General features: G+C 41.2%; 2 protein-coding genes across 3 annotated transcripts in view; one reads left to right on the top strand and one right to left on the bottom strand.

Moving 5' to 3' along the window:
* The window catches only part of ACAD11 (acyl-CoA dehydrogenase family member 11), a 32,126-nt gene that overhangs the window by 4,720 nt on the left and 3,884 nt on the right, over positions 1-23,522 (bottom strand). For both annotated transcript variants that reach the window (XM_065665568.1, XM_065665567.1), the window contains exons 4-16: positions 23,088-23,249; positions 22,549-22,713; positions 20,992-21,139; positions 20,298-20,419; positions 18,064-18,170; positions 17,800-17,923; positions 16,096-16,173; positions 15,566-15,704; positions 15,347-15,454; positions 14,569-14,667; positions 1,972-2,038; positions 447-532; positions 182-253 (exon numbers count right to left, since the gene is read on the bottom strand). In XM_065665568.1, coding sequence (XP_065521640.1) covers positions 182-253; positions 447-532; positions 1,972-2,038; positions 14,569-14,667; positions 15,347-15,454; positions 15,566-15,704; positions 16,096-16,173; positions 17,800-17,923; positions 18,064-18,170; positions 20,298-20,419; positions 20,992-21,139; positions 22,549-22,713; positions 23,088-23,249 — 1,477 coding nt within the window. The remainder of the gene's footprint in view (positions 1-181; positions 254-446; positions 533-1,971; positions 2,039-14,568; positions 14,668-15,346; positions 15,455-15,565; positions 15,705-16,095; positions 16,174-17,799; positions 17,924-18,063; positions 18,171-20,297; positions 20,420-20,991; positions 21,140-22,548; positions 22,714-23,087; positions 23,250-23,522) is intronic.
* On the top strand, positions 5,403-11,948 carry ACKR4 (atypical chemokine receptor 4). The gene is made up of 3 exons (XM_065665580.1): positions 5,403-6,420; positions 7,057-7,318; positions 10,434-11,948. The coding sequence occupies exon 3, from the start codon at positions 10,441-10,443 to the stop codon at positions 11,512-11,514; it is 1,074 nt and encodes a 357-aa protein (XP_065521652.1). The 5' UTR covers positions 5,403-6,420; positions 7,057-7,318; positions 10,434-10,440; the 3' UTR covers positions 11,515-11,948.

Genomic DNA, 23,522 nt, shown 5'->3' with positions numbered 1-23,522 from the left:
CCTTCCTGCTGTGCACCTCAAACAGCAGGTAGCCTGCTGAAGGAAGAGTGAGCTCCCTCTTGAGTGTGTTTGAGGCCCTGGCTCAACTGACCACAGCCAACACGGTGACTTAGGATGATTCAGAAAATATGATTTGGCTCATGGTTGTATGAATTCAAAAGGAATTAACACTGAAACTCACCCAGTATTATATTGGAGACAGGGACTCGCACATCATTAAAGTGGATCTCAAAATGTCCTCCATGGATCTCGTCTGCAGGGGCAGAGAAAACACAACCGCAGGGTAAAACGAAGGAGGGTAAGAATGCATGCCTTCAATTCCTAACCTTTTTTCTATAGATGCACTTCACTGATTTATTTCATATACAGTATTTGTTAGTATTACTGCAGCTTCTGAGACTGCTGACAAATTCATACACGTAGAGCTGATGAATATTGTCACCTACCCATGTAGCCAAACACCGAGAGGGGTCTTATCAGCTTCAGCCCTGGAGTGTCCATGGGAACAATAATCATACTGTGCTGCTTGTACCTGACCAAGACCAAACGTACAAGTTAGGATCAGCTTTGAGCCTCCTGCTGTCCCCTCCCTCCACTTCTTTGATTTTCTATCCTCAATTTAGGAGTCCCATAAAGCCAGTGTTGTGATTTACCTACACAGATCACAGCCATCCCCCATCTGCATGTGGCTTGGCACGCATGCTTCAGCATTCCTTGAATCCCTAAGTCAACAAGTAAAAACATACTCTTGGCACTGGAGTGCACCACAACTACCTGTGCAAAAAATACCACTTCTGCCACGTGCAGGTACTTTTGAATCACCCCATTTCCCCACCACCACTGCCCTTCTTTTCTGTTCTCAAAACATGTTTAGCAGCAGCAGCATCTTGGCTTGCCTGTAATTTAGGGGAAAAATCTCCATGTTTTAATTCCTTCAGAATATTTCAGGTCAGTTATTAGTCACAGAACAGGAGGTGCCATCCCAGGGCCCTGAATTCAGTACACGGTTACAGCAAGCACAGTACCACAGAAACCCCTCCACGAACTTGGTGTTCCAAGAGCATCTGTACAGCCGCCAAAGAAACCATCCTGTACATGCTGTAAGTTACTGTTTACTGCTCAGCAAAACCCAGCCAAATCTCAAGATAAGCAGTTGGATTTGGGCTAAAATCCAACCTTGAGATATAAATGTTCCTAATTCTTTGCATTAGAAGCTGTGTGATTTTAATGGAATCAGTCACGGAGCCTTTTATTCATCACTAGTGTATGTTTTTGTAAAAGGCAATTTTAGGTTGGTAATAAGGGTTGAACAACATACTTCCAGTAAGAAGAGGGATGTATTATATTTACACACACAGGAATGGAATGAGAGGCCTGATTAAAGATGTGCAATGCTCTCTGCTCACACAACTTCATGTAACAAACATCCCATGTTTCAAATGTAATCTTCTGCACCTTAACTATGTGGAAAAACTGAATAGGTAACTGCGGGTCTCTGATGTGCTGCTTGTGGCTTCCCTGCTCAGGGAAGCTCTGAAGAGTTTGGGGTTTATTATCATTTAAGTAAGCAGTTCTTCCTCTTGGTAACTGATTTATATGAAATAAATTGTAAGCCAGAGACAGCTGTTGGTTGAACAACTGATGCAGACTAAAACCAACACGACTAAGTGAACCCTCCCAAACGTCCTGATCCAGTCCATCAGTGTGGTTTCTGTTAGCTGCACAAACAGCAGAGCTAGCACAAAGCACCTACTGCAAGCAGGGAACAGTGAAAGGCTGTGAGCCTTCAGTCAGCAAAACAGGAGCTTGGGCACAACAGGCACATGCACGGATTTAAACCTCTCCTGTGATTCATGAGTATCTCCAGGTGATGGAGGCAATGAATGGTATTTCACTTGAAGTTTTTACACATAGTGACTCCTCCAGGAAACAAGATTTGGGTGACTCTTTGAGTGTCCTTGGACTCCTTACCTGGATGCTGAGGAGGTTGTGGTTTTGCCCATTACAATTGCCACTTTGCAGTTTGGGTTCCCAGCACCTTAAAACAAGTCACAAACACAAAACCAGTGTTCAGTATAAAAATCTGAATGTAGAATCAAGTGAAGTTTCGTACAAATACATCTGACTCCCTTCCTTACGTGCTACAGGAGCAAAAGCATGCAATCTACTTTGGTGTTTATACTCTGAGTAATCAGACTGAAACAAAATACATCTTGTTGCTTAACACATGAAAGGGAGTTAACTTGTGGGAAGGGGAACAGTGAAAAGCCAAACATGCAAACCCTCCAGGATCCAGCTCCATCATCTATTCCTATGAAAGGAGAACAAGAAGGTACTTGAAATGAAGACTAATTACTTCAGTCTCCATTACAGATAAGCAAGTCAGTGTGATACAAAAGCACACCTCAAGGTGAGATGCAGCCATTTCAAAAGTAAAACTTCCTCTTACAGCTCTGAAGACTGGAGGATCTGTGTGGGAATAAAATGCTGACCACATTAGAACCAAATCATGTAAATCAGGCTATCAAAGGGTTGCCACAAGGACTTGGCTACTACTTCAGTGTCACTTTTCTGGCATGAAGGTTTTTTCCCCCTTTAAGATGATTTTAGTTTGCAATTCAAAGAAAGATCTGAGTGGAAATTATTACCTGAACATAATCTCTTAGCATTTCAAGCCATTGAAGACGTAATTTGAATGTCTTTGTAGCATAAAGCTAGCATTTTAATGTACACATCCTAAAGAAGATTCTATCATTAACTAAAATGGCATCTTATTTCTAAGTCTTAATCTTCACTATATTGAAAAGTTTCTTAATACCAAAGCATGCTCTCATTCCTTTCAAAGTCTCACACATAAAATAAAGCAGGGAAAAGGGGGCTCAGTTACACCTGATGCGTGTAACAACCAGTGAGTGTCTTATTGCTATCTCAATGCAGATGAGAAGCTTTGCACAGATTTAATTCAGGATTCAATCTGCACCAGCTCAGTTTGTTTTGAGGTCAAAAACAAAGACTTTTAGCTTCTCTGGCAGCTGTTATCACAAGGTTTTGGAGCCTCTGGTCTAGACAATAAACCCACCTGGCTACTGAGCTATTTCCTCCTCAGAACAGCCACTGTGATGGCCAGGAAGTGGGAGAGAGATTTATTGCATTCTGATAAACACTGCCTGTTCTGAAGGCCAGGCTGCTGGCTGTTTACTTTCCTCTTCTGCAATATGCTCTTTAGCCATTGTTTTCTAAAGTGGGGCTGGATTTGTGGCCCATGAGCTGGACAATGCAAGTGAATTAAAATAACTGAGAGAAAAGCTGGGGGGGGGGGGGGGAATAAACCAGCTTGGTTAAAATGTGGTAGATCTAACCCAGCTGGCTCATATGGGTCACTGCAACAAGCAGGTGACCAACCCCCAAAGAACACAAGATGCGCTTTGCACTGCCCTGCAAAGAGAAATGCTGCACTCTCGAGGGGTATTTGACTCTTCTCCTTTCGCACAGAAGAATTGCCCAAGTGGGGTTTCCTAAAGTGCATTTGTCTTGAAGGGAGGTTTACCACAAAAGAGATTTTGACTTTTCTGGAATCTCTTCAAGCGCTGTTTTGTAAATAACCCTCAAGTCACATCCTGCTTCAAAAAGAGGCAACTTTTACCACAGGGTCTGAACAAAAGCAGAAGCAGCTTTCATGCTGAACTTGGTGACGAGTTCACCGAGAGCTAGACATAAATGCTCTAAATCATTAGGACAAGTTTCTGGAGGGCAAATGAATACCCCCTGTTTCATACGTGCATTTTCCCATCTGAACACAGGCAGGTAGGCAGATTCCTGGCCTTTATACTCCCCTTAAGAGTCTGAAGTCCTGAAAACCCAAACCTAATTTTATGCAACTTTGACCCATAAATGCCAGAAGGAAGTTCTGCTCTAATGCTTTGAAAGAGTCCAGTGCTTTGGAAAAAACAGTGTCTGGATGCAATAAACCTCTCATTTGTAAATGGCATTTTTACATTACTCACAGAATTCAAAGCAGCTGCTGGAGCTTGGGGGAAGAATCAGAAAAGCCTCTCATTTTGGCAGGAGCTAGAAGTAGTTTTGCAAGAAACTCACAATTGAAAAAATAAAACCAGCAGAGGTTTTAGAAGGTCAGTTTGAAGCCTATTTCCATATTGAAAAGCTTTTAAATAAGCCTTTTCATACATACGGCTGCACAACCTGTCCAAAACATTTAAACCACAATGCTGCTACCCTGGAAAACATCATTAACTAACACATGATGTTGTTTAACTCACACATAGAATCATAGAATAGTTAGGGTTGGAAAGGACCTTAAGATCATTCAGTTCCAACCCCCCTGCCATGCGCAGGGACACCTCACACTAAACCATCTCACCCAAGGCTCTGGTCAACCTGGCCTTGAAGACTGCCAGGGATGGAGCACTCACAACTTCCCTGGGCAACCCATTCCAATGCCTCACCACCCTTACAGTAATGAACTTCCTCCTTATATCCAATCTAAACTTCCCTTGTTTAAGTTTTAACCCATTACCCCTTGTCCTATCACTACAGTCCCTAATGAAGAGTCCATCCCCAGCATCCCTATAGGCCTCCTTCAGATACATTGCAAAGACAATGATACTTTAAAATGTGGTTAGAGGGTTCATCCAAACCCTGTTAGAAGCCTAATCCTTACTATCAGGAGTGTAACAAGCTTAGGACTACTGACCTTCCCACAATCAATTCATACATGTTCTTTCTGGTTGAGAGTACTAAATGTTGCACAGACATGGACAGTACAACCTTTACTTAAAGAAGCTGCCATATAACCCTGTTTCAGAATCCAACAGCACTTAATTCTTGCATTCTAGTTATCTGTTTTTCAGTCTCCAGCCTTTGAATCATCAGCTAAGACAACTAAGGCAGGATAATATACTTGAGTGCCCCGAGTACCTATGACTCTTGCCATGCTGGCTGCTGCACCAGTGAGCCTGGTGGGTTACTTCTCTCTGCTAAAGATCAGGGGCCTCTTGTGACATTACAGACTTGTCAGCTTCCTATAAAGGCAGCTGGTAACCACGTCTTCTGGACTCTCCTACAAGAAGAAACTGGATTGAGTAGGGTGGATGGAGGCATGGCATTGATTAGTATAATATGGAGGCCTTCCAATGGAGAAAAGGGGACCCCTAAGAGCAGGCAGTAACTTCTATTCACTAGCACAATGTATTCTATAGTTTTATCTCTTCTTCTGCAGATAACTTCAGGGGCCAGGCTGCTGGGCATCTAGTTCACATATGGCTGCCACCAGTACAGACAGACAATGCTGTGGTTGTATTCAGCAAAGGACTACATAGTCCCATCCCTGAATGTGGCTGCTTGCTTCCAGCTCGAGCTCACAGTCTCACACGGTGTCAGTGAGAGCTGCTGCTGAGTTTAGGAATGTTTTTTTCCTCACCTTCATCCCACTTTTGCACAGTCACAAGTGCTTCTTAGTTAAACAAGATCCACTGTCATTTTGCATTCACACTTACTAAATATCTTTTGTTATTTTGGGTCTGTAGGGTTGTACTGAAATGTAATGGTAACAAACAGCACAGGACTTGTATGAACTGCCTTCCTGCAGCCTGCCCACAGGACCCTTTACTTAGGCACAGGTAACACAACATTCTTCTACGCAGGCAATACACAGATATGTTTCCTTGGGAGCTTGCACAGTTCTAGCCCTTGTTGGGGACCATACTGAGACAAAGCCTGAAAGATTCACTTCAAAGAGATACAGCTCAGGTCTCTAAGCACAACGCAACTGGCAAGAAGCAGATGTGTTGGAAGCAACCCAAATGTCTTATCTGCAACCCTGAGGAACACTTGTCAAGAACTGAGAGAACTCAAGATGAAAACACTGTGTCCCTGCTCATGGCAGGGGGTTGGAACTGGATGATCTTAAGGTCCTTTTCGACCCAAACCAGCCTGGGATTCTATAAAATATGCACAAATATTGCAGCACTTTCCCTAGACTCCAATTCCTCTCCCGACCCATTTTTCTTTCTTGTTGTGAATGTAAATGCAGCCAGAAGTATGTGGAAAACATCTGCCCATTCCATCCTTAGCTGCCCATTTTGAAGGAGCTTTCCTCTCACATGCTGAAGCACAGACAGATGGCCAATCCAGCTGTGGCAGGTGTGTCAATTTAGTCCGTGTGCCAAAAGCAAAACCTGACCTCCGGCCACCTCAAAATCTCTGTTATTTGGCTTCAATATTGCATTTACTGGAACTCAGTACACTGCTACAGTATACAGGATGATTCCAGCAAAAGCTCCAGAAGATCATGGAAGGGTCCTTACACTGCACAACATATTCCTGCACAAGAGACCAATTTGAAGCTGTAGAGATTGTGGAAACTGAAGCAAGATCCAGTCACTTTTGGAATTCTGAACACAGGTAAGTCCATGCCTCAGTGCAGAAACACTGATACCTGCATGCAAACTGCAGAATATCTCCATCTTCCCTCTCCTGTCCAAGTTTGACCCTATAATACAGACAGCACACTATAAGTGGGAGAAACCTTGTATATGAGATAACATCTTTCTGGTTTACTTCTTCAGTATCTGCCTGGTTTGCAGCTTCCATAGACACACTGACAAACACTAACTCTTATTAGGAGTCTGACTGGTAACATCCAAGTCCCTGACAGCTCTCCCACAGGGTCCAGGATATCTGCTTATACTCCATTTGACAAGTTATCATTGCTTTCACATCTTTTTCCCATTATGTTCCTGGTTTTGTTCCATATCACATACTAAAAGAGCAACCTCCCCCATCTCACTAAAAGGAAACTCGTCTTTCTATTGTATCCCCTAAAACGTTACTTAAAAAGGGAATATAAGGATCCCTTAAAGCCTTATATAGGCAGCCATCAAAACTGAAGGAAAGAATATAGTGAGTCCCTACAGGTAACTCTGCCCCCGACAGACCTTCCCCCGTTTCTCTCCTTTTCTCCTATTTAAAGATGTGTTTTGATAAAAGCCTTTTAATGACATGAAAAAACCCCAAACCAACAAACATATGGATTCTCAGGAACAAACTAACCAACACTACAGCGAAACAGCAAGAGAGTTGTGACTTTCCAAAGAACGCTCACGTTCCGCTCGGAATGTAGGAAATACACATGTTCACCGTGAGAAGAGTTTCCAGGAAAGCAATCAAAATGAAAGTGCAACTGCCTTCCAGCTGAGGGTGTGGTGCTGGAAGACAACATGCAGTGTCAGAGCAGTTCAGACCATTTCACCGGAGCACATCTCTCTCGCAGTACCTGCTATTAGCCTGCTGACAAAAGAAGGTTAGTTTTGGTTTCTTATTCACTGCTCTTTATATTGTGATATACTTGTGTATACAGAGGAGAGCTAGGGTTTACTTAGTGAAATGACATTCCTCTGTAAAGCCAACTTAACTAAGGCACATGCTCATTTCCAGTTTAACAGTTAGAATTGTTCAGTAGATGTTTGGAATGCTGCTTAATTCACTGAAATAAAAAAGCTGTCTGTTTAAACTGGGGATATTAACTTCATTCAATATGTAGACAGACAATCCCCTGTGAAGTTTAAACACATAGAAACAATGAATTTGTATGTAACTGGAAGGCTGGAATAGTTCTGCAAGAAAACATGCAAAGCTGCCTGTTAATATACCTATTAACGTGCCTCCTAGAGAACAGCGCTTGGTAACAAACAGCTTATGAGCTGTTCAGGTACTTGTGCGTCGCTCTGTATGTGATAAGATTCGTTCCTGTGCATAACATCTGAGAAGTCTCCAGCTGTAAAATGCAACGTACCCACAGCAATTTGATTCTTAAGGAATTCCATGTGGGAATAAGGTGGCTCTCTGTGTGGGACGGAGGCTCAACTAAGCTTATTCCACCACTACCCAGCACCTGACTCCCATGGGACTGCTCTATGTAACGGCATGTATACATGTGCCTGAGAAACAACATTAACAGGAATGACAAAAAGGAACAGGTATGCTACCCAAAACATGTTTTTAAGGGGAAAATATCAACTGTTGCATTTTAAATAACTTTGTTTCTGTCAAAATCCCAGGTTAGACAAAAGCCTGTCAGGCAGCTGCACATGTTCCTTGTCACAGGCAAACTGCTTTGCAATCTGCAGCTGCCTTGACATTCACACTGAAATGTTTAGTGTTTTGCTTTCCAGCCAATTTGCCAGGGGTCCAATTTGATTAAGCATTCCCAGGTGGGTTCTGTAATAAGTGTTTTAGACCCAAACCAAACCTTTCATCTTGGCTAAGTGGCTTAAGCATTCCCTGAAGCAGTTTCTTGTCTGATGCATTTGCTGCTGATGTCTGAATCTCTATCCCAAATCCCATAAAACTGCAAAAGATTACCCCAGCTGAAAAATCCAGCTTGTTAGGCATAGAATAGACATCCCTTGCCCAAGTCATGAATTACTGTGGTTTTCCATTCTGCACACCTTATTTAGGCAACAGTAAATGACAGATTACAAGACTTAAAATAGGAGTAATCATTGTTTAAAGTTTATCTGAGGAAGTGTTTTGAAATGCTAACAAAATAATCTAATGGCCATTAGGGATGAAGCCAAACCAAGTAGTTAATTTCTAACAGACTCTTTGATAAATGTAGATTAGGGGGAACAAAACCAAGCAAAACCAGAAATTATCCATTTCTCTCTATTTATTTGTCTGTATTCCTGACTATGAGCTCAATCAGTAACTTACTTTTCCTAGTAGATAGAATACACAAAAAGAAATTTGAAGAGATCCTGTTTATAACAAAGGTTTGGCAAGCCTTCATTTGAAACTTGTCTAAAAACCAGAAATAGTATCTGGAGATTTTTCAAGCTTGAAAAAGCCAAACTGCAGCTTTCAGTAACAATGGCCTGAAATTCTGAAACACTGCAGAGATGAGAAAGGAAGATGTGCTTTTCATTCTCAGCTCCTTTTTGCTACTGCTGTTAGGAAATCTTAATCCCATTTGCTGCAAGAAAACAAGGCACTGCAGGACTGTAGTTTACAACAGAAAGAATTTCATCAAATCAATGAACACAATTACAGGAAAAGAAGAAAATACTGTAGGACGTGACCTGCTTGAGACATAATCATACAAACACTCCAACTTCAACCCTAAACTGGCACTGGGAATGCAGCCTTAGTGTTTACAGAGTAAATCTGTCATGAGATAGTACTTGAAAAAGCAGCAGAGCTTCTGAGCTGTTTGGGTACTTGCGGGCAGTTTTGTACATGGTAAGATTCCTTTCTTGTCATAACATCCTGAAAAGTTTCCAGCTGGAAGATGCAGCATACCCACAGAATTTGATTCTGGAAGGAATTCTCTGTGGGCATGGCTCACTCTCTGTGGGATGGAAACTAAACTAAGCTTGTTCTGCTGCCCTTTAGCAACCACCACCACTGCTGTACTTTATGTAATGGGCATGTATACATACGTGTGCCTGAGACACCTAAGTATACATGCCCTCTCTTCCTATATTAGGCTCATATCCCAAATTTGCCAAAATTTATGAGAGTAGACACAGAATCCTATTGCTTTCCTCTCAGCTTTAATCTCTTAGTATTTGTTATCCACTATTGTATTACTGTAATGGTATTTACAGCCTTCAACTGGTACTCAGCTTTGAAGAGGCCATAAAGATGAAGGCGTAATTTCAACCCTATAAAGGTACAAACAGATTTATTTTGCAGTGGAATACTGTCAAACACAGCTGAGTCAGTGCAGTTTAAGCAATGATGACTCTTCAACTGAAATGTGGAAACCAGTGAGGTGCACTCAAAGAACCTTGCAATCTCAAATGCTAAGTTTAATGAAAGCATTTCGGTTGAATCCATTTTACTTTGTATTGCAGAGACAGACTCACTAATAGATTCCCTGTCTGGTTTGGGTTGGAAAGGACCTTAAGATCATCCAGTTCCAGCCCCTGCCATGTGCAGGGACACCTTCCAATAGACCAGGTTGCTCCAAGCCCCTTCCAACCTGGCCTTGAACACTGCCAGGGATGGAGCAGCCACAGCTTCTCTGGGCACCCTGTGCCAGCACCTCAGCACCCTCACAGGGCAGAACTTCTGCCTTAGATCTAACCTGAACTTGCCCTGTTTCAGTTTGAGCCCATCACCCCTTGTCCTGTTGCTACAGTCCCTGATGAAGAGTCCCTCTCCAGCATCCTTGTAGCCCCCTTCAGACACTGGAAGGCTGCATGTAGTCAGTTACACTATTTTGTGCCTCCGTCACGGTCTAGCTCTACTTTGATTATTTTGATTATTTAAACTTGAACCAGGGGTCCTTTAACTTCTTCAAGCCCTGAGTAAGGGGATTTAGGTTTCAACACAAATGTTAAAATTTAAAACCAGTATTATTTCTCTGGTGTTCCCTTCCCCTCCTTTTTTTTTTTTTTGTGTGTGTCTTGTAGCTTTGCCATGGGCTGGGATCTGAATAACTCAACTGATTACTGGATTGAGGATGAGGAGGATGATGTCAACTCAGTTATAGATTACGATACATACGAGCTTCTCTGTGAAAAAAGTGATGTGAGAAACTTCAGTAAAGTATTCCTCCCTGTGTTCTATGCATTGGCTTTCACTCTTGGAGTTGCTGGAAATTCATTAGTGGTTGCAATTTATGCCTATTGCAAGAAACCGAAGACTAAGACAGATGTGTACATCATGCATCTAGCCATTGCAGATCTGCTCTTGCTCTTTACCCTCCCCTTCTGGGCTGCAAATGCAGTGCAGGGATGGGAACTTGGAAACTCAATGTGCAAGCTCGCTTCTTCTCTGTACACCATGAATTTCAGCTCTAGCATGCTGTTCCTGGCCTGTATCAGTGTGGATAGATACAAGGCCACTTATGAATCCAGGGGTCACAGAAGAATTGGTCAACACTGCAGTGTTACCTGCATCTGTGTCTGGCTGACAGCCATTTTCCTCAGTATCCCTGAACTGATATTTAATCAAGTCAAGAAACACAATGACAGGAACGAATGCTTTCCAGTATTTCCAGTGAACATGGAAACGCTCTTAAAAGCAACCATTCAAATCCTGGAAATTATCCTGGAATTTCTGCTTCCTTTCCTAGTAATGCTGATCTGCTATTCAGCTACTGCTCGAGCAATCTTTAGATCTGCAAGTGCTAAAAAGTCTCAACCTTTCATGGTCCTGTTGGCAGTAGTGACTACTTTCATTATTACCCAGCTACCTTACAACATTGTCAAGTTCTGGCGAGCCACAGATATCATCTACATGTTGATCACTGACTGTGAGACAAGTAAAAGCATAGATGTTGCACTCCAGGTCACCAAGAGCATAGCTTTGTTCCACACTTGCCTGAATCCTCTTCTCTATGTCTTTCTGGGAGCCTCTTTTAAAATGCACATTATGAAAATTGCAAAAAATTACGGGTACTGGAGAAGACAGCAACAGAATGGAAGACCTGAAGAGATTTCTATGAATTACGAAGACCAAACTGAAGAAACAACTAGTTTCACTATATAGACTCTCCACTGCTTTCATTATCATCTTATGTAACCAAGGGAATTATTTACTGGTATTGATTATAACAACTACTAATATTGTTATACAAAGGTATTGTTTCAGCAGCTGTTTCTCTGCAAGTCAACTTTCAGGTGGCTTTCTGAACCTGCAGACCAGCCAAGTCACTACAGAGCAGTTCAAAGTGGAACATCTTGCTCAAAATGAAGCATCAGGCAAGAACTAAATACTGAAATTGCTAGAAACAAGTGGAAGTATGAGCTGGAGAATGACCAACTTGCACATGTCTAAACATCTAATTAAAACAGAAACCATCAGAAATAAAGCAGCAGTACAGGACTATTTCTACCAAAAGTTCATAATCTTGTGTTTTCCCAACTGTTTTGTAAAACTGATGGAACATTTGCCTAATAAATCAGTTCCATTTCTTTCCTCAACTATCATTCCATAGACAGCCTTGCAGCTTGAACTGAAGTCTAAGTTCATGGCTGAGAACTGGGAAGGGGAGACACTCTCTTTGTGTTTCCAGATACGTATAGTCACAACAACATCCTCCATAAAACCCAGTAACTACCAAAACTAACCTTTCACGTCTCTTGTTTTGCTCACCCTAAACTTCCACAAGGCCAGTGCCCTATGGGAGGCATGTTCTAGATCTCTGCAAATGCCAAAGCAGTGCAGCCCAAGCGTTAGCACAAATGTAAGAAAAAGTTACATTAATCTTCAGATACAGGGCCTGGAATTTCTAGTCAGACTTTGTAAAATGAATCAAACACTGCTATAACTGAAGAGAAGGCTGCGTGGAGACCTCATAGCAGCCTTCCAGTACCTGAAGGGGGCCTATAGGGATGCTGGGGAGGGACTCTTCATTAGGGACTGTAGTGACAGGACAAGGGGTAACGGGTTAAAACTTAAACAGGGGAAGTTTAGATTGGATATAAGGAGGAAGTTCTTTCCTGTTAGGGTGGTGAGGCATGGGAATAGGTTGCCAGGGAGGTTGTGAGTGCTCCATCCCTGGCAGTGTTCAAGGCCAGGTTGAGCAGAGCCTTGGGTGAGATGGTTTAGTGTGAGGTGTCCCTGCCCATGGCAGGGGGTTGGAACTGGATGATCTTAAGGTCCTTTCCAATCCTAACTATTCTATGATTCTATCTACTAAAACAGATGGAGATACAATAAAATCAAAGACTCCAGAATGTGCACTGCCTTTCATTTATTCATATATGTTTGGCTTGGTTTAACGGGCATTGACATCTTTCATCATAGTTAGTATCAACCAGAAATGGCTCAAGGCCTTGGTTGATGGATGAGAGAGGTTCTGATTCCATACAGAGCTCATACTCGGTAGGATTTAGTTTTTCCATGGAGAGTTCCCAAAGCTGTCCCCTGCCACATTGCTGGCTTGGATTCCAGGAAAACAGCAGTTTTCCATGAGTATCTGGGAGCATTTCAACTATATACAGCTATATTAGCTTTCAAAATGAAGAGCGGTATTACAGCATACAGCCCCTGTCTTCAAACATCCCGTGGGCTCTGACAACACGCCCAAGCTATGGATTACAAAAGCCAACAACAATCTCTCATTTTTAGACATTGTTCCTAGTTACAAAATTAGGGACTGGAAGAAGAAAGCTCCAAAATGACAGAGAAGAAACAACAGTAGCATAAACAAGCCACGAGCCTCTTCCCTCTGTTTGGATGACACAAGCGAACAGAATTTCTGCCCAGTATTTTGCGAAATACTAGGGTGTGAACAGATAAAGTCAGAAGTGCTTGGCAGATGGTCTACACACACACAATGAATCTGAGATATTTAAGCCAGGGTTAATATGTTTAGGGTTAGCGCTTTACTGTAGATGTGCAGAGCACAGGAAGAAACTTTGGTTCTTCCACAAGGCAACCAACTCCTTGCATGCGTGATATATGACTTGTCTTCACAAACGCAGACTGGTTGCAGCCAGAATGACACTCTGACCAATGCCAAAAAGCAAACCCGCCCAAAATAACCCTGAAAAATCAGCTGGGCAGAAAAGAAGGCTGCCTAACACAAAGCTGTGTGTATGTGTTTCTTAAACCTCTTGAAACTGCAATGCCTTGTATGTCTTTATGCAAATGTGACTGTCCCAACTACTTTTATTAGCAATAAGATAAACCATGCTCACTCTCTCATGTTCACTCTCCTTTTTATAATTTGTATAACTCATTTTATGAATAATACTTTGTGTATGTAACCTCCTACAAACTTTGCCATTGCTTCCTTAGGAACTGCAATGCACCTTTGGGAGACACTCACCCCAAGCAAAGGTAGCCAGCAGTTAAGTGACACTGAGAGACACAAGATACCCTGCTTCCTTCTGCCACCAGTTTTGCAGTGCTAGAAAAGACAAAGAGTCCTATCTTCTGGTGAGTCTAGGTATTGCACCAGCATGTAGCAGTAGGCAGCTGCCACACTCAAAGGTACATAAACAAAACATTCAATTTTCACTCAACATCTCAATTTAGTTGGCTTCCGAACTTCCAGGGAATGATGATTTTCAAGTTGCTGTCACATATCTTGTGGTAAAGAAGCAACAGTACTACAATATCAGGGACATTTACTATTTACCTTTGGTTCTTCTGGGAAATATAGTATGAAATGCAAGAAAATCATCTGCAACAGTCAGTCCAACAGCAAAACAGGCTAGTTTTAAAAAGCAATAAAATCTTACTACACACACACAAGCTGCTGAGACAGCTACATAAAAAAAAGGTATAAAGGTTACAGTCATAAACATTTAAGTGACCTGATGGAAAGAGGTAACATGAAGTAAAATAGTAGCCTTCGTTCTGTGAACAACATTCAGAGGTTCCAAAAAGAGCCCCAAACCCCAAATTGGATTTGAGTCTCTGATTTTGCTTCATAGAACAAAAGCTCGATTCAGCTCCTTCTTTTTTACATGCTATTGCCTTTACTCAAGAAGAGAGAGTTTTCCATCTCAGAAATGAAGCATATTTTTGGTTTATCAGTTCCTGGAAAGAATTTTAGACTTAGACATTCTTATTTAGGGTTTCTGTACTTACCACTGCTCCACCACTTCTTGCCATTTATCACATAACTGTTTCCATCTCGTTCAATGCTGCACTGCATATTGGTGGCATCACTTGAAGCCACATCAGGTTCTGTGTTAAAGAAAACACCAAAACCAAAGCACTGGATTAAACACACAGCTAGTACTACCTCCACAAACATAAGGCTCTAGATATACCCTGTTGACAGTAACACTGTTTTGCTCCCAGTAGAAAAGCTGTTTATGGAACCCCACTCTGCTGGTGCTTAAAAAGCCACCTTTCTATATCAAGAGCCAGGCCTTCCAGAGATGCTGAATGCTTTCAGAATGTTTTGCAAGCTATCTTCAGGTTATGTTTTAAAACCTCTACCTATAACGTACTGCAAAACTACACAAATCTAATCACAATAATCATACTTGTACCTAATTTATGTTGCCAGAGAACCCCAAAGCACATAAAAAAAAAAAAAAAAGGATAAGTTCTATTGTAAACCTGTTTGGTACAAAAAAAGAAAGAAGTGGTATTTTCTAGGAAAAAAGATAAACTGAAAATACATGTAAAGCAAATACTAGTCATTGTAACCATGAAAAACCCTAATTACTGGGGAAGGGCAGCAAGGGTTCTTCACTTTGCCTCCTAGATGGTTTTATATTCAAACACATTCACAGATGCAGTGGAGAATGCTGTATTAATTCATTAACACATGCCAACTTGTAGTTCCATACTTTTTGCACATGCCATGTGAAATGTCTGCCCATTGTCTTTAACTTTCTTCTGGAGAAAAATTTACCTGTCATGCAGAAGCAAGAACTTATCTTCCCTTCTAGGAGAGGCTCCAGCCACTCTTTCTTTTGCTCTTCTGTCCCATACATGTGCAGGACCTCCATGTTCCCAGTGTCTGTTAAGAAATCAGCAGACATTTACTTCTGGAGATGAACAACTCCTAAGGCATAAGATGCCCAACTTTTTAACACTCTCAGTGTTTTTGATACAGAACAGGACTGCTCACCTGGAGCATGACAATTGAAAACCTCAGGAGCAAAGAAGCATTTCCCAGTCTCCTCAGCTATTAGTGCGTAGTCAAGCTGGCTGAGACCACTGACATCTGGGAGAAAAAGGTTCCACAGACCTTCTGCTTTGGCCATTTCCTGTTGAAATAATCAACAGAGAAAAACATCAACAATAAATTTAAAGCAAATAAAACATTCTGGCTTGCTGCCCGTTTTGTTCCTTCCTGCCTAACACACTGTCCAAAATACCTCATGCCTATTTTCCATAGCTCTTTTCAATAGCTACAGTCTTTGACTTACAATTCAGACATATCCCTCACAGAACCCACTTTTGCTTTGTTCCTCTCTCATTCGTATCTCTCACCTTCTTTTGCACGCTCCTTTCTTCCTTTCCTTTCACTGTTCCTCAAACTGTTTCTTTCCATATGGAGTAACTTCTCTAGCAGGATATGCCAAACATTCTTAAACCCTGTGTCAGTGCCTGTTTCTTTTACTGCTAGAGTTCTCAAGTGTATTTATTATCCCATACCTTCAGTCTCTCAAGCAGTGGTGGTTTCTTCCATTTTTCCTCAGTGCTTCCATGTCCAGCATAGTATGCTATTATTTCCTTAGAGAAACAATTAAAAAGATATTGTTTAAATGAAGAACACACGTAACATACACAAGTAATAACAGGGTGTCTTTTCCGGACCTATACCCCAAGAAATTAGTAAAAAATATTCAATAGGTTTTATTATACAGTTGGTTGCAATCGATTCATTTTGTAAGACTTTACATGCATCATGGAGATGATCCCAATCAGCTCCTTATTTCGTACAGGGAAGTGATTTGGGGTGGTTTGAAGCATGTGATGATGACACTAGAAAGTCAGTGTTTTCTGGTGATACAACTGTTACCAACAGTATGCACAAGAGGCATGAACCCTAAAGTAAAACAACAAGTAAAAGCCTGATGTACTAACACTTCTGATTCAGGTTTTCCATCATACCATTCACGTATATACGTCAGTTAATCTTTTTTAACTGAGAAAAAAGCAAAACACCCAAAACCCCACAAAAAATACATTTTATTTTCCTGTCAAAACAATTCCTAACAGGTTATGTAAGCAGTCATTCTGAACTAAGTAAAACTGTCTATGCAGTAACCCAAGTATTTTCACAAGCATGTTTCAGTGAGGCATGAAGCTGGCCCAGAACTAGTTTCAGAGTGAATACAAGTAGTGCCCTCTTCTGAAAACCACACAGTAAGACAAGTTCCTAAGTAGGATTTGTAAGTCCTGATCCACAAGTTATCAGAAATAACTTCGGAGCACAATGCTACTCATCTGCAAAACTTGCATGGCTATTTGTGGTTGGCTTGGTTTTAAAGCGAGTGCTTTAATTATTGCAAGGCTTCCTTGGAGAATCCAAAAGTTAACTACAAACAGGCTTTCAGGAAACTTCGCTTATCAAGAGTTTCTGCTCCCACCCTCTCCTTGTGACAGGCAGGTGCCTCCATAAATCTTTCACATGCTATCTGCATTTCTGTGTGACTGCAAAAAACCCACCAAAAGCCAAAAATCCTAATTCTGCAACACAAGCGATCTGTGCTTCCATTAGGGTGGAAGTTGAACTAAACTTTTCATGCACAATATTTCTAATATCCCTAGGCTAAGAATTAGAATGTTTCATCTCATTTTCCTTTCCCCTAATTAGGGACTTTTGTGTATATGTTATTATCCAATTTCAAACCTTCACTGATATCAGACATATACAGGAAAGAGGCTAAATTCATACATTGTGGAATCCCTTTTGATAGAATTCACACCTTAAAAATAAGGCAAGACACAGAAACATTCATCCTTGTATGGTTAAACCACCAGTTTCTGCTTTTTAAGCATCTTTCCGTTTAGTATGTAAGAGTTTTAGGGGGTTGTGAGCGGTAAAAGTCTTCTGGCAAATACCTTTGAACAGTAACTCTTTTTGAAAAGAGTAGTTCTTAAATTTTAAAAGGTTTTTACAGTACCTCTCAATTTTATTCACAACACAGACAACATCTGAACATCTGAAAAAAAGAAATGTTATACTCTATAGATATTTCTGCTAATATTTTGCAATGCCACAAAATCACTGCATGAACATAAGGCTGTTTTGAAAGAAATAAATAGGATGTGACTTCTCACCATAGTCTGACATGTTCATAAACTCTAGTGGTAGCATTTTAATTTATAAACAGGTTTACTGAAAGTTTTTACCTTCTCAGCTGGGTATATGTGCTGCTGCATGAACTGCTTCACCTTCAGCAGCATGTCTTGGCCTTTCCTGCTTTGACAGAACAGCTCTCCGGAGATGCTGCGATGTGTGCTGCTGAAAGATGACCTAAAGAAGGACATGAAATGCAATAGCAAGACCAAATTTTCCCTCATAATAATATAAGCTGCCTTATTCAGGCATTTAAACATTAAGGATGTTGTAAGAGCTTTGCCTTGCCTTTGACCAGTAGCTTAGACCACCCTTACCTTTGTGAGAGTTCTAACCCTTTCTCTGCGAAAGGCTTCACAATCTTAGCAAATTCATGACTATTCTCTGCAGCAGCATTTCCCAGGAGATATCTAGCATATATGCCCTAAAACCAAAAGAAAGGCACATATGGTATAATTAGGCACTTAAAATTGTCTCTTTAATAGACTGGTGATTTCCTCAACTATAAAAGTAACACTTAAATGCACATATTCTTAAAAGGAAAAAAATAGCACCCAGACAGATTAATATTGGTTTTGATCCATCTCTGATATAATGAACATGCTTGGTGCCAACTGACAACAGTATACACATATTTATTATCCACAACTAAGTTAACTACACACATACACACTCTTACTCTGTATTAATACCAGGTAGCTTATCCCGCATTTGGTGTGCTGACCTCATGCTGCAAGTCATTAAAATTTACTTATGCCCTATAACGGCTGAATATTAAACAGTTACTTCTGTAACAATGAATCAAGGAACCTTTTTTTCTCCTCTAATCACATCTCAAGATTGGTCTCCTGTGCTTATAGTAAGCAGCTCCTTACCCATCCATGGAAGACTCCTGGTCTTGTTCCATTTCCTTCTAGTAGGGACACAACACTCCTGAGCTTGGAGCAGGTGATCCTTGAAGACCAAACAGCAGTTCTGGGCCCCCCTGCCCTCTAGGGCTTTATCCCATTGAACCTTTACTGAGCATGTTCCTGAAGAGGCCAAAGTCTGCTCTCTTGAAGCCCAGGGCAGTGAGCTTGCTGCATGCCCTTCTCACTGCCCTGAGGATCTTGAACTCAACCATCTCATGATCACTGCAGCCAAAGCTAACCTGGAGCATCACATTCCCAACCAGCCTCTCCCTGTTGGTGAGCATGAGGTCAAACATGGCACCTCTCCTTTCAGCTCCTCTATTACTTGCAGCAGGAGTTGTCTTCTACACAACTGAGGAACCTCCTGGATTGCTTGTGCTGGCCCGTACCGTCCCCCCAACAAATATCAGGGTGGTTGAAGTACCCCATGAGGACAAGGACCTGAGAGCATGAGGCTGCTCCTATCTGTCTATAGAGTGCTTCATCCACAGAGTCCTCCTGATTGGGCGGCCTGTAGCAGATCCCCACAGTAATGTCCCCGATCGCTGTTGTCCCTTTAACCCTGACCCACAAGCTCTCTGTTGACTGATCACCTGTCCCCAGACAGAGTTCCATACTCTCCAGCCTATCCCTAACATAAATAGCAACTCCTCCTCCCCATCTGCCAGGCCTTTCTTTCCTAAAGAGCCTGTAACCTTCCATTCCAACACTCCAATTATAGGGGCCATCCCACTATGTTTCTGTGATCCCAATAATGTCATATCATAGAATCATGGAACAGCTAGGGTTGGAAAGGACCTTAAGATCATTTAATTCCAGCCCCTGCCATGGACAGGGATACCTCACACTAAACCATATCACCCAAGACTCCATCCGACCTGGCCTTGAACACTGCCAGAGATGGAGCATTCACAGCCCATTCCAGTGCCTCAGTACCCTCACAGTAAAGAACTTCTTCCTTATATCTAACCTGAATTTCACCTGTTTAAGTTTGAACCCATCACCCCTTGTCCTGTCACTAGAGTCCCTAATGAAGAGTCTCTCTGCAGCATTCTTGTAGCCCTCTTCAGAAACTGGAAGGCTCCACACAGCCTTCTCTTCTCCAGGCTGAACAGCCCCAACCTTCTCAGCCCTGTAGATGTGCACACATCTCACATCTCTAATTCCTCTTTTTTATTCCCCATTCTATGGGCATTTGTATAGAGGCATCTGCGCTGAGCTCTACATAAAGTCAGCGCATTGGCTGGAGCAGCTGAAGTAGCTATGCATTGTTCCAAGCATTTATTACAAGTGCTGGCAACTGACTGGAAGCATCAGTTGACCAGTCTGGCAAGTTTCCTACCAAAGCAGCTCTTCCCCTTGTCATACCAGCTCCACCAGCCTCCAGTAGGCCTCCCAAATCAAGGTCCATCTTCTAAATAACCAAACCTGTGACTATGGCACCACCCTTCTAATCACTTATTAACCTGCCAGATCCACCTGGCCTTTTCAAGGTTATTCCCTTTGACCTGGAGAATTGATGGAAAAAACCTGAGCCTCAGAGCCCCTAACCACCTTTCCCTGTATTTTGAACAAGTATTACCAACTACAAATACTCATAAGAAAATCATGTGATATTTCAGAAAATGTGAGTGTATTACCTGGGATATTGCTGCCATTTTAAAATATGACAAAGCAAGAAAAAAGTTGAAGTCAGCTAGAGTAGTGCTGATGCCCCGGCAGCGGCAGTAAATGAAAACCAGTTCTTCAAATGAGGGGGTTTCTACAAAAGAACAACAGAATATTTTAGAATATTCAACATTTTCTATTATTTTTCCACCTTATTCTTTAAATATCTGAACAGTTTTTCAGCTTTATTCCACTAACGTAGTAAACAACATGATTTAGCACTTCTCATGATCTAAGTGTGCTATAGAGAGCTAAGAGGACATAGGAGTTGTCAGAATTTCAGATGGCCAGAACACTTTTTACTGCCCCTTGCCTCCACTCCATCAGGAAATCAATGTCACCTAGGGGAAGGGGGGGTGTGTTAGTGCTAATCAATGATAAATTTACATCTTCAATTCAGATTTCTTCCATGATCTCTAAGAAAGGTTCAAAATAGACTTTTGCAGAAGTAGCATCCTGCAGCTGAACCACAGGTTGTTAAAACAGGACCTTAAACCTCCCTATCAGCCTATTCTTCTCCTACGAAGAAAACAATGGAAAAGTTCTTGGCAAGTGCAGATTTACGTGCTTATTAATTAAATACCTTAATTATTATTATAAAGTTAACACATCAAAATAGGAATCAACCCTGGGATTCATTTCAACAAAAAGATTACAGTTTCATACCTACAGTGTCTTTGAAACCCAAGACAGTTCCTTGACCTAAGTCCTTAACAGATGCAGGCCAAAAGTAGAACAAAGTGGCATATGCTAAATCTGCTAGAGGATGACCAGCAGTTGAAAGTTCCCAGTCCAGCACTGCCAAAACACGAGCCTTAAAGAAAAATAAAAACCTCAATATATTCTCATCATTATCAAATGCACAACACACAACACCCAACAGTTTTACTCGGTTACTGTGTTTAAAAACACACACTGTGGCTGTCTATAGCAAACATGGTTCCTTTTAGCACTAGGTAAGGTAAGGATCTGCAGAAAAGTAATATTCCCATACGGGCATAAAACAAGAACTTTTCAATTAAATACTGGTTTGACTTCTTCATTTTTGAGCAGTGTTCTTCCTGTCAGAAGTTTCTAAACTCTTCTAGTCAGAATACAATTGGATTAAAGTATCCTAAAGAACAGTAGTAATGACAATTGGGTTGGTTTTGGTTTTTATGGTTTCCAGTCCTGTTGTAAAGATACTCATGGACAAAACACTAACGTCTCATATTACGCATAGGGTAACACATATGATCATCCTGAATGACACCTCCAGCCTACTCATGATCCATGGCTACTTAATCTATGGGCAAAAGACTTTTTTTCTGCATATACAGTTTCTACAGATTATTTCAAATTACCTATTTACAGTTCGGTTGATTCTTTCAAGGGGAATTAACCTTGATTAACCTTGATCTGTTAATCCTGCATCAGGAACAACACAGAGAGTTCCTGGGACTGCCAGATCCTCTCTGCTCAGGGAGTCTGTCAGCACATTTAAGCCTACAGTGTCTACTGACTGATCTAATGTTGTCTATCAACAATAGGAATCTGTGGGACCTGTTGCTTTGTTGTGAAACAGGAATTGCAAAGTCTTGGTCACAAATCCCCAGCATTTATTCTGGTCAGAACGCAGCAAATAGCATGGAAAAAAGATAATGACAACGGAATTGTGTTGATAGATAGGTAAAACACATTTATTTAAGAAACTAGCAAAAAAATATCTCTCTTTCCCCTAAAAATGAAGGAGGAACTTCAGGGTCTCTGTGATCTACACGTGCTCCATAACTAAGCAGCTTTGGCAGATTTTTCTTTGCTTCTACTAGCATCATGTATCATCCATTCAGATCCTGTTCTAAAAGCCATTGCTGTTAACTGAAGCCGTACCACTGATTTCAATGGGTTTTGGATCAGATGCTTATGAAGTGAGCTTTCACATGCTCTTAAGCTGCACTGAATTCAATAGGATTTATACATATGAAATGTCTTGTTCCTGGACTTTGAAGTAGGGACTAGAGCTAATGAATAAATCAAGTAACTAGCTCCTGCAGTGAAAACGAGGACTGTATAAGGTAGCTAAACACCATACACAGAGGATGGAGAAGCATTAAGTTTTCCACTGTTCCTTTCAAACATGTATCATGCACTAAAACACCCACGTAAGTGTCCCATTACATGGTAGGAGTACAAACAAATGGAGGACCAAAACCTACTAAACATGTACAAATATATTTCAAATACCTCTGTTGGGTGGAAGATGATGTTATCTATTCTAAAGTCCCCATGAATCAGGCTTTCTTCATTATCATCAGGTGGCAAGTTGCTTGCTAACCACTCAGCCAGTTTGTTCATGGCAGGAATATCGGTATGAGCAGCTGCATCATACTGTCTTTTCCAAGTTGATACCTAAAGAGATACAAGCATTTCAACTGATTCATAAGTTTTTCATGAGCTCTAAATTCTGAAGCATATGCTTCTGGGTTTTGACTATTACCTTGTTACCTCTGTTTTTTATTTCAATCCTATTTACAGAGCCCAAATCTAATATAATTCCAAAAGTGAATAAATACATGATATTTATTCCTGAGTACAGCATTACAGAATTGATCTGAATGTAATACTAACTTTATACTGTGTACAAATAATTGAACTAAGTGAAGGCATTTAATAGCTAAAATACGACAGTTACATTACAAGTCATTAATAACAACAATTTAGCTTGCAAATCAAACAAATCTTCAAAGACCTGACAAAACAAGAGACTTCTTGAAGAGCTGTACCTGTCTTCTGCAGTATCCTGGTCCTCTCCCATATCCTTGGAGACCCAATGACTGTAAATCAAAGGAGTGCAAGAGGGCCAAAGTTTCTATCATTGCAATGTACAAAGCAGAACGCTCTGCTGGGCCCACCTCAGGCAAGGAGAGGTCTCGGAAGATGCGACCCTGGAAACATCAGAAATCAGGTAATGGTGGGATGTACACATCACACAAAGAGAAGTTAAAGCTCTACATTTTAGGAGCAAAACCAAATGCAGTGAACCAACACTCCCTATGCAATCAAAAATGCCTTCCTCACTCATTTTACTCCTTGCCCAGGACAGATGAATGGATTCACAGTAATCTCAGATCATTAGTATGCCTATTGGAAGGCAATTAACAGATGTATTCAGTAGATTAAAGTCTGAATTGGAGCACTCAATCCAGATATCCTCAAAC

This window comes from Lathamus discolor, chromosome 2, assembly GCF_037157495.1.
Source record: "Lathamus discolor isolate bLatDis1 chromosome 2, bLatDis1.hap1, whole genome shotgun sequence".
NCBI classification, from domain to species: Eukaryota; Metazoa; Chordata; class Aves; order Psittaciformes; family Psittacidae; genus Lathamus; species Lathamus discolor.
The sequence above is the reverse complement of the archived record's forward strand: the minus strand, read 5'-3'. Positions and strand labels throughout refer to the sequence as shown.

Excerpts from the sequence above, each read along its gene's own strand:
- ACKR4 (XM_065665580.1), top strand. The coding sequence starts at position 10,441 with ATGGGCTGGGATCTGAATAACTCAACTGATTACTGGATTGAGGATGAG.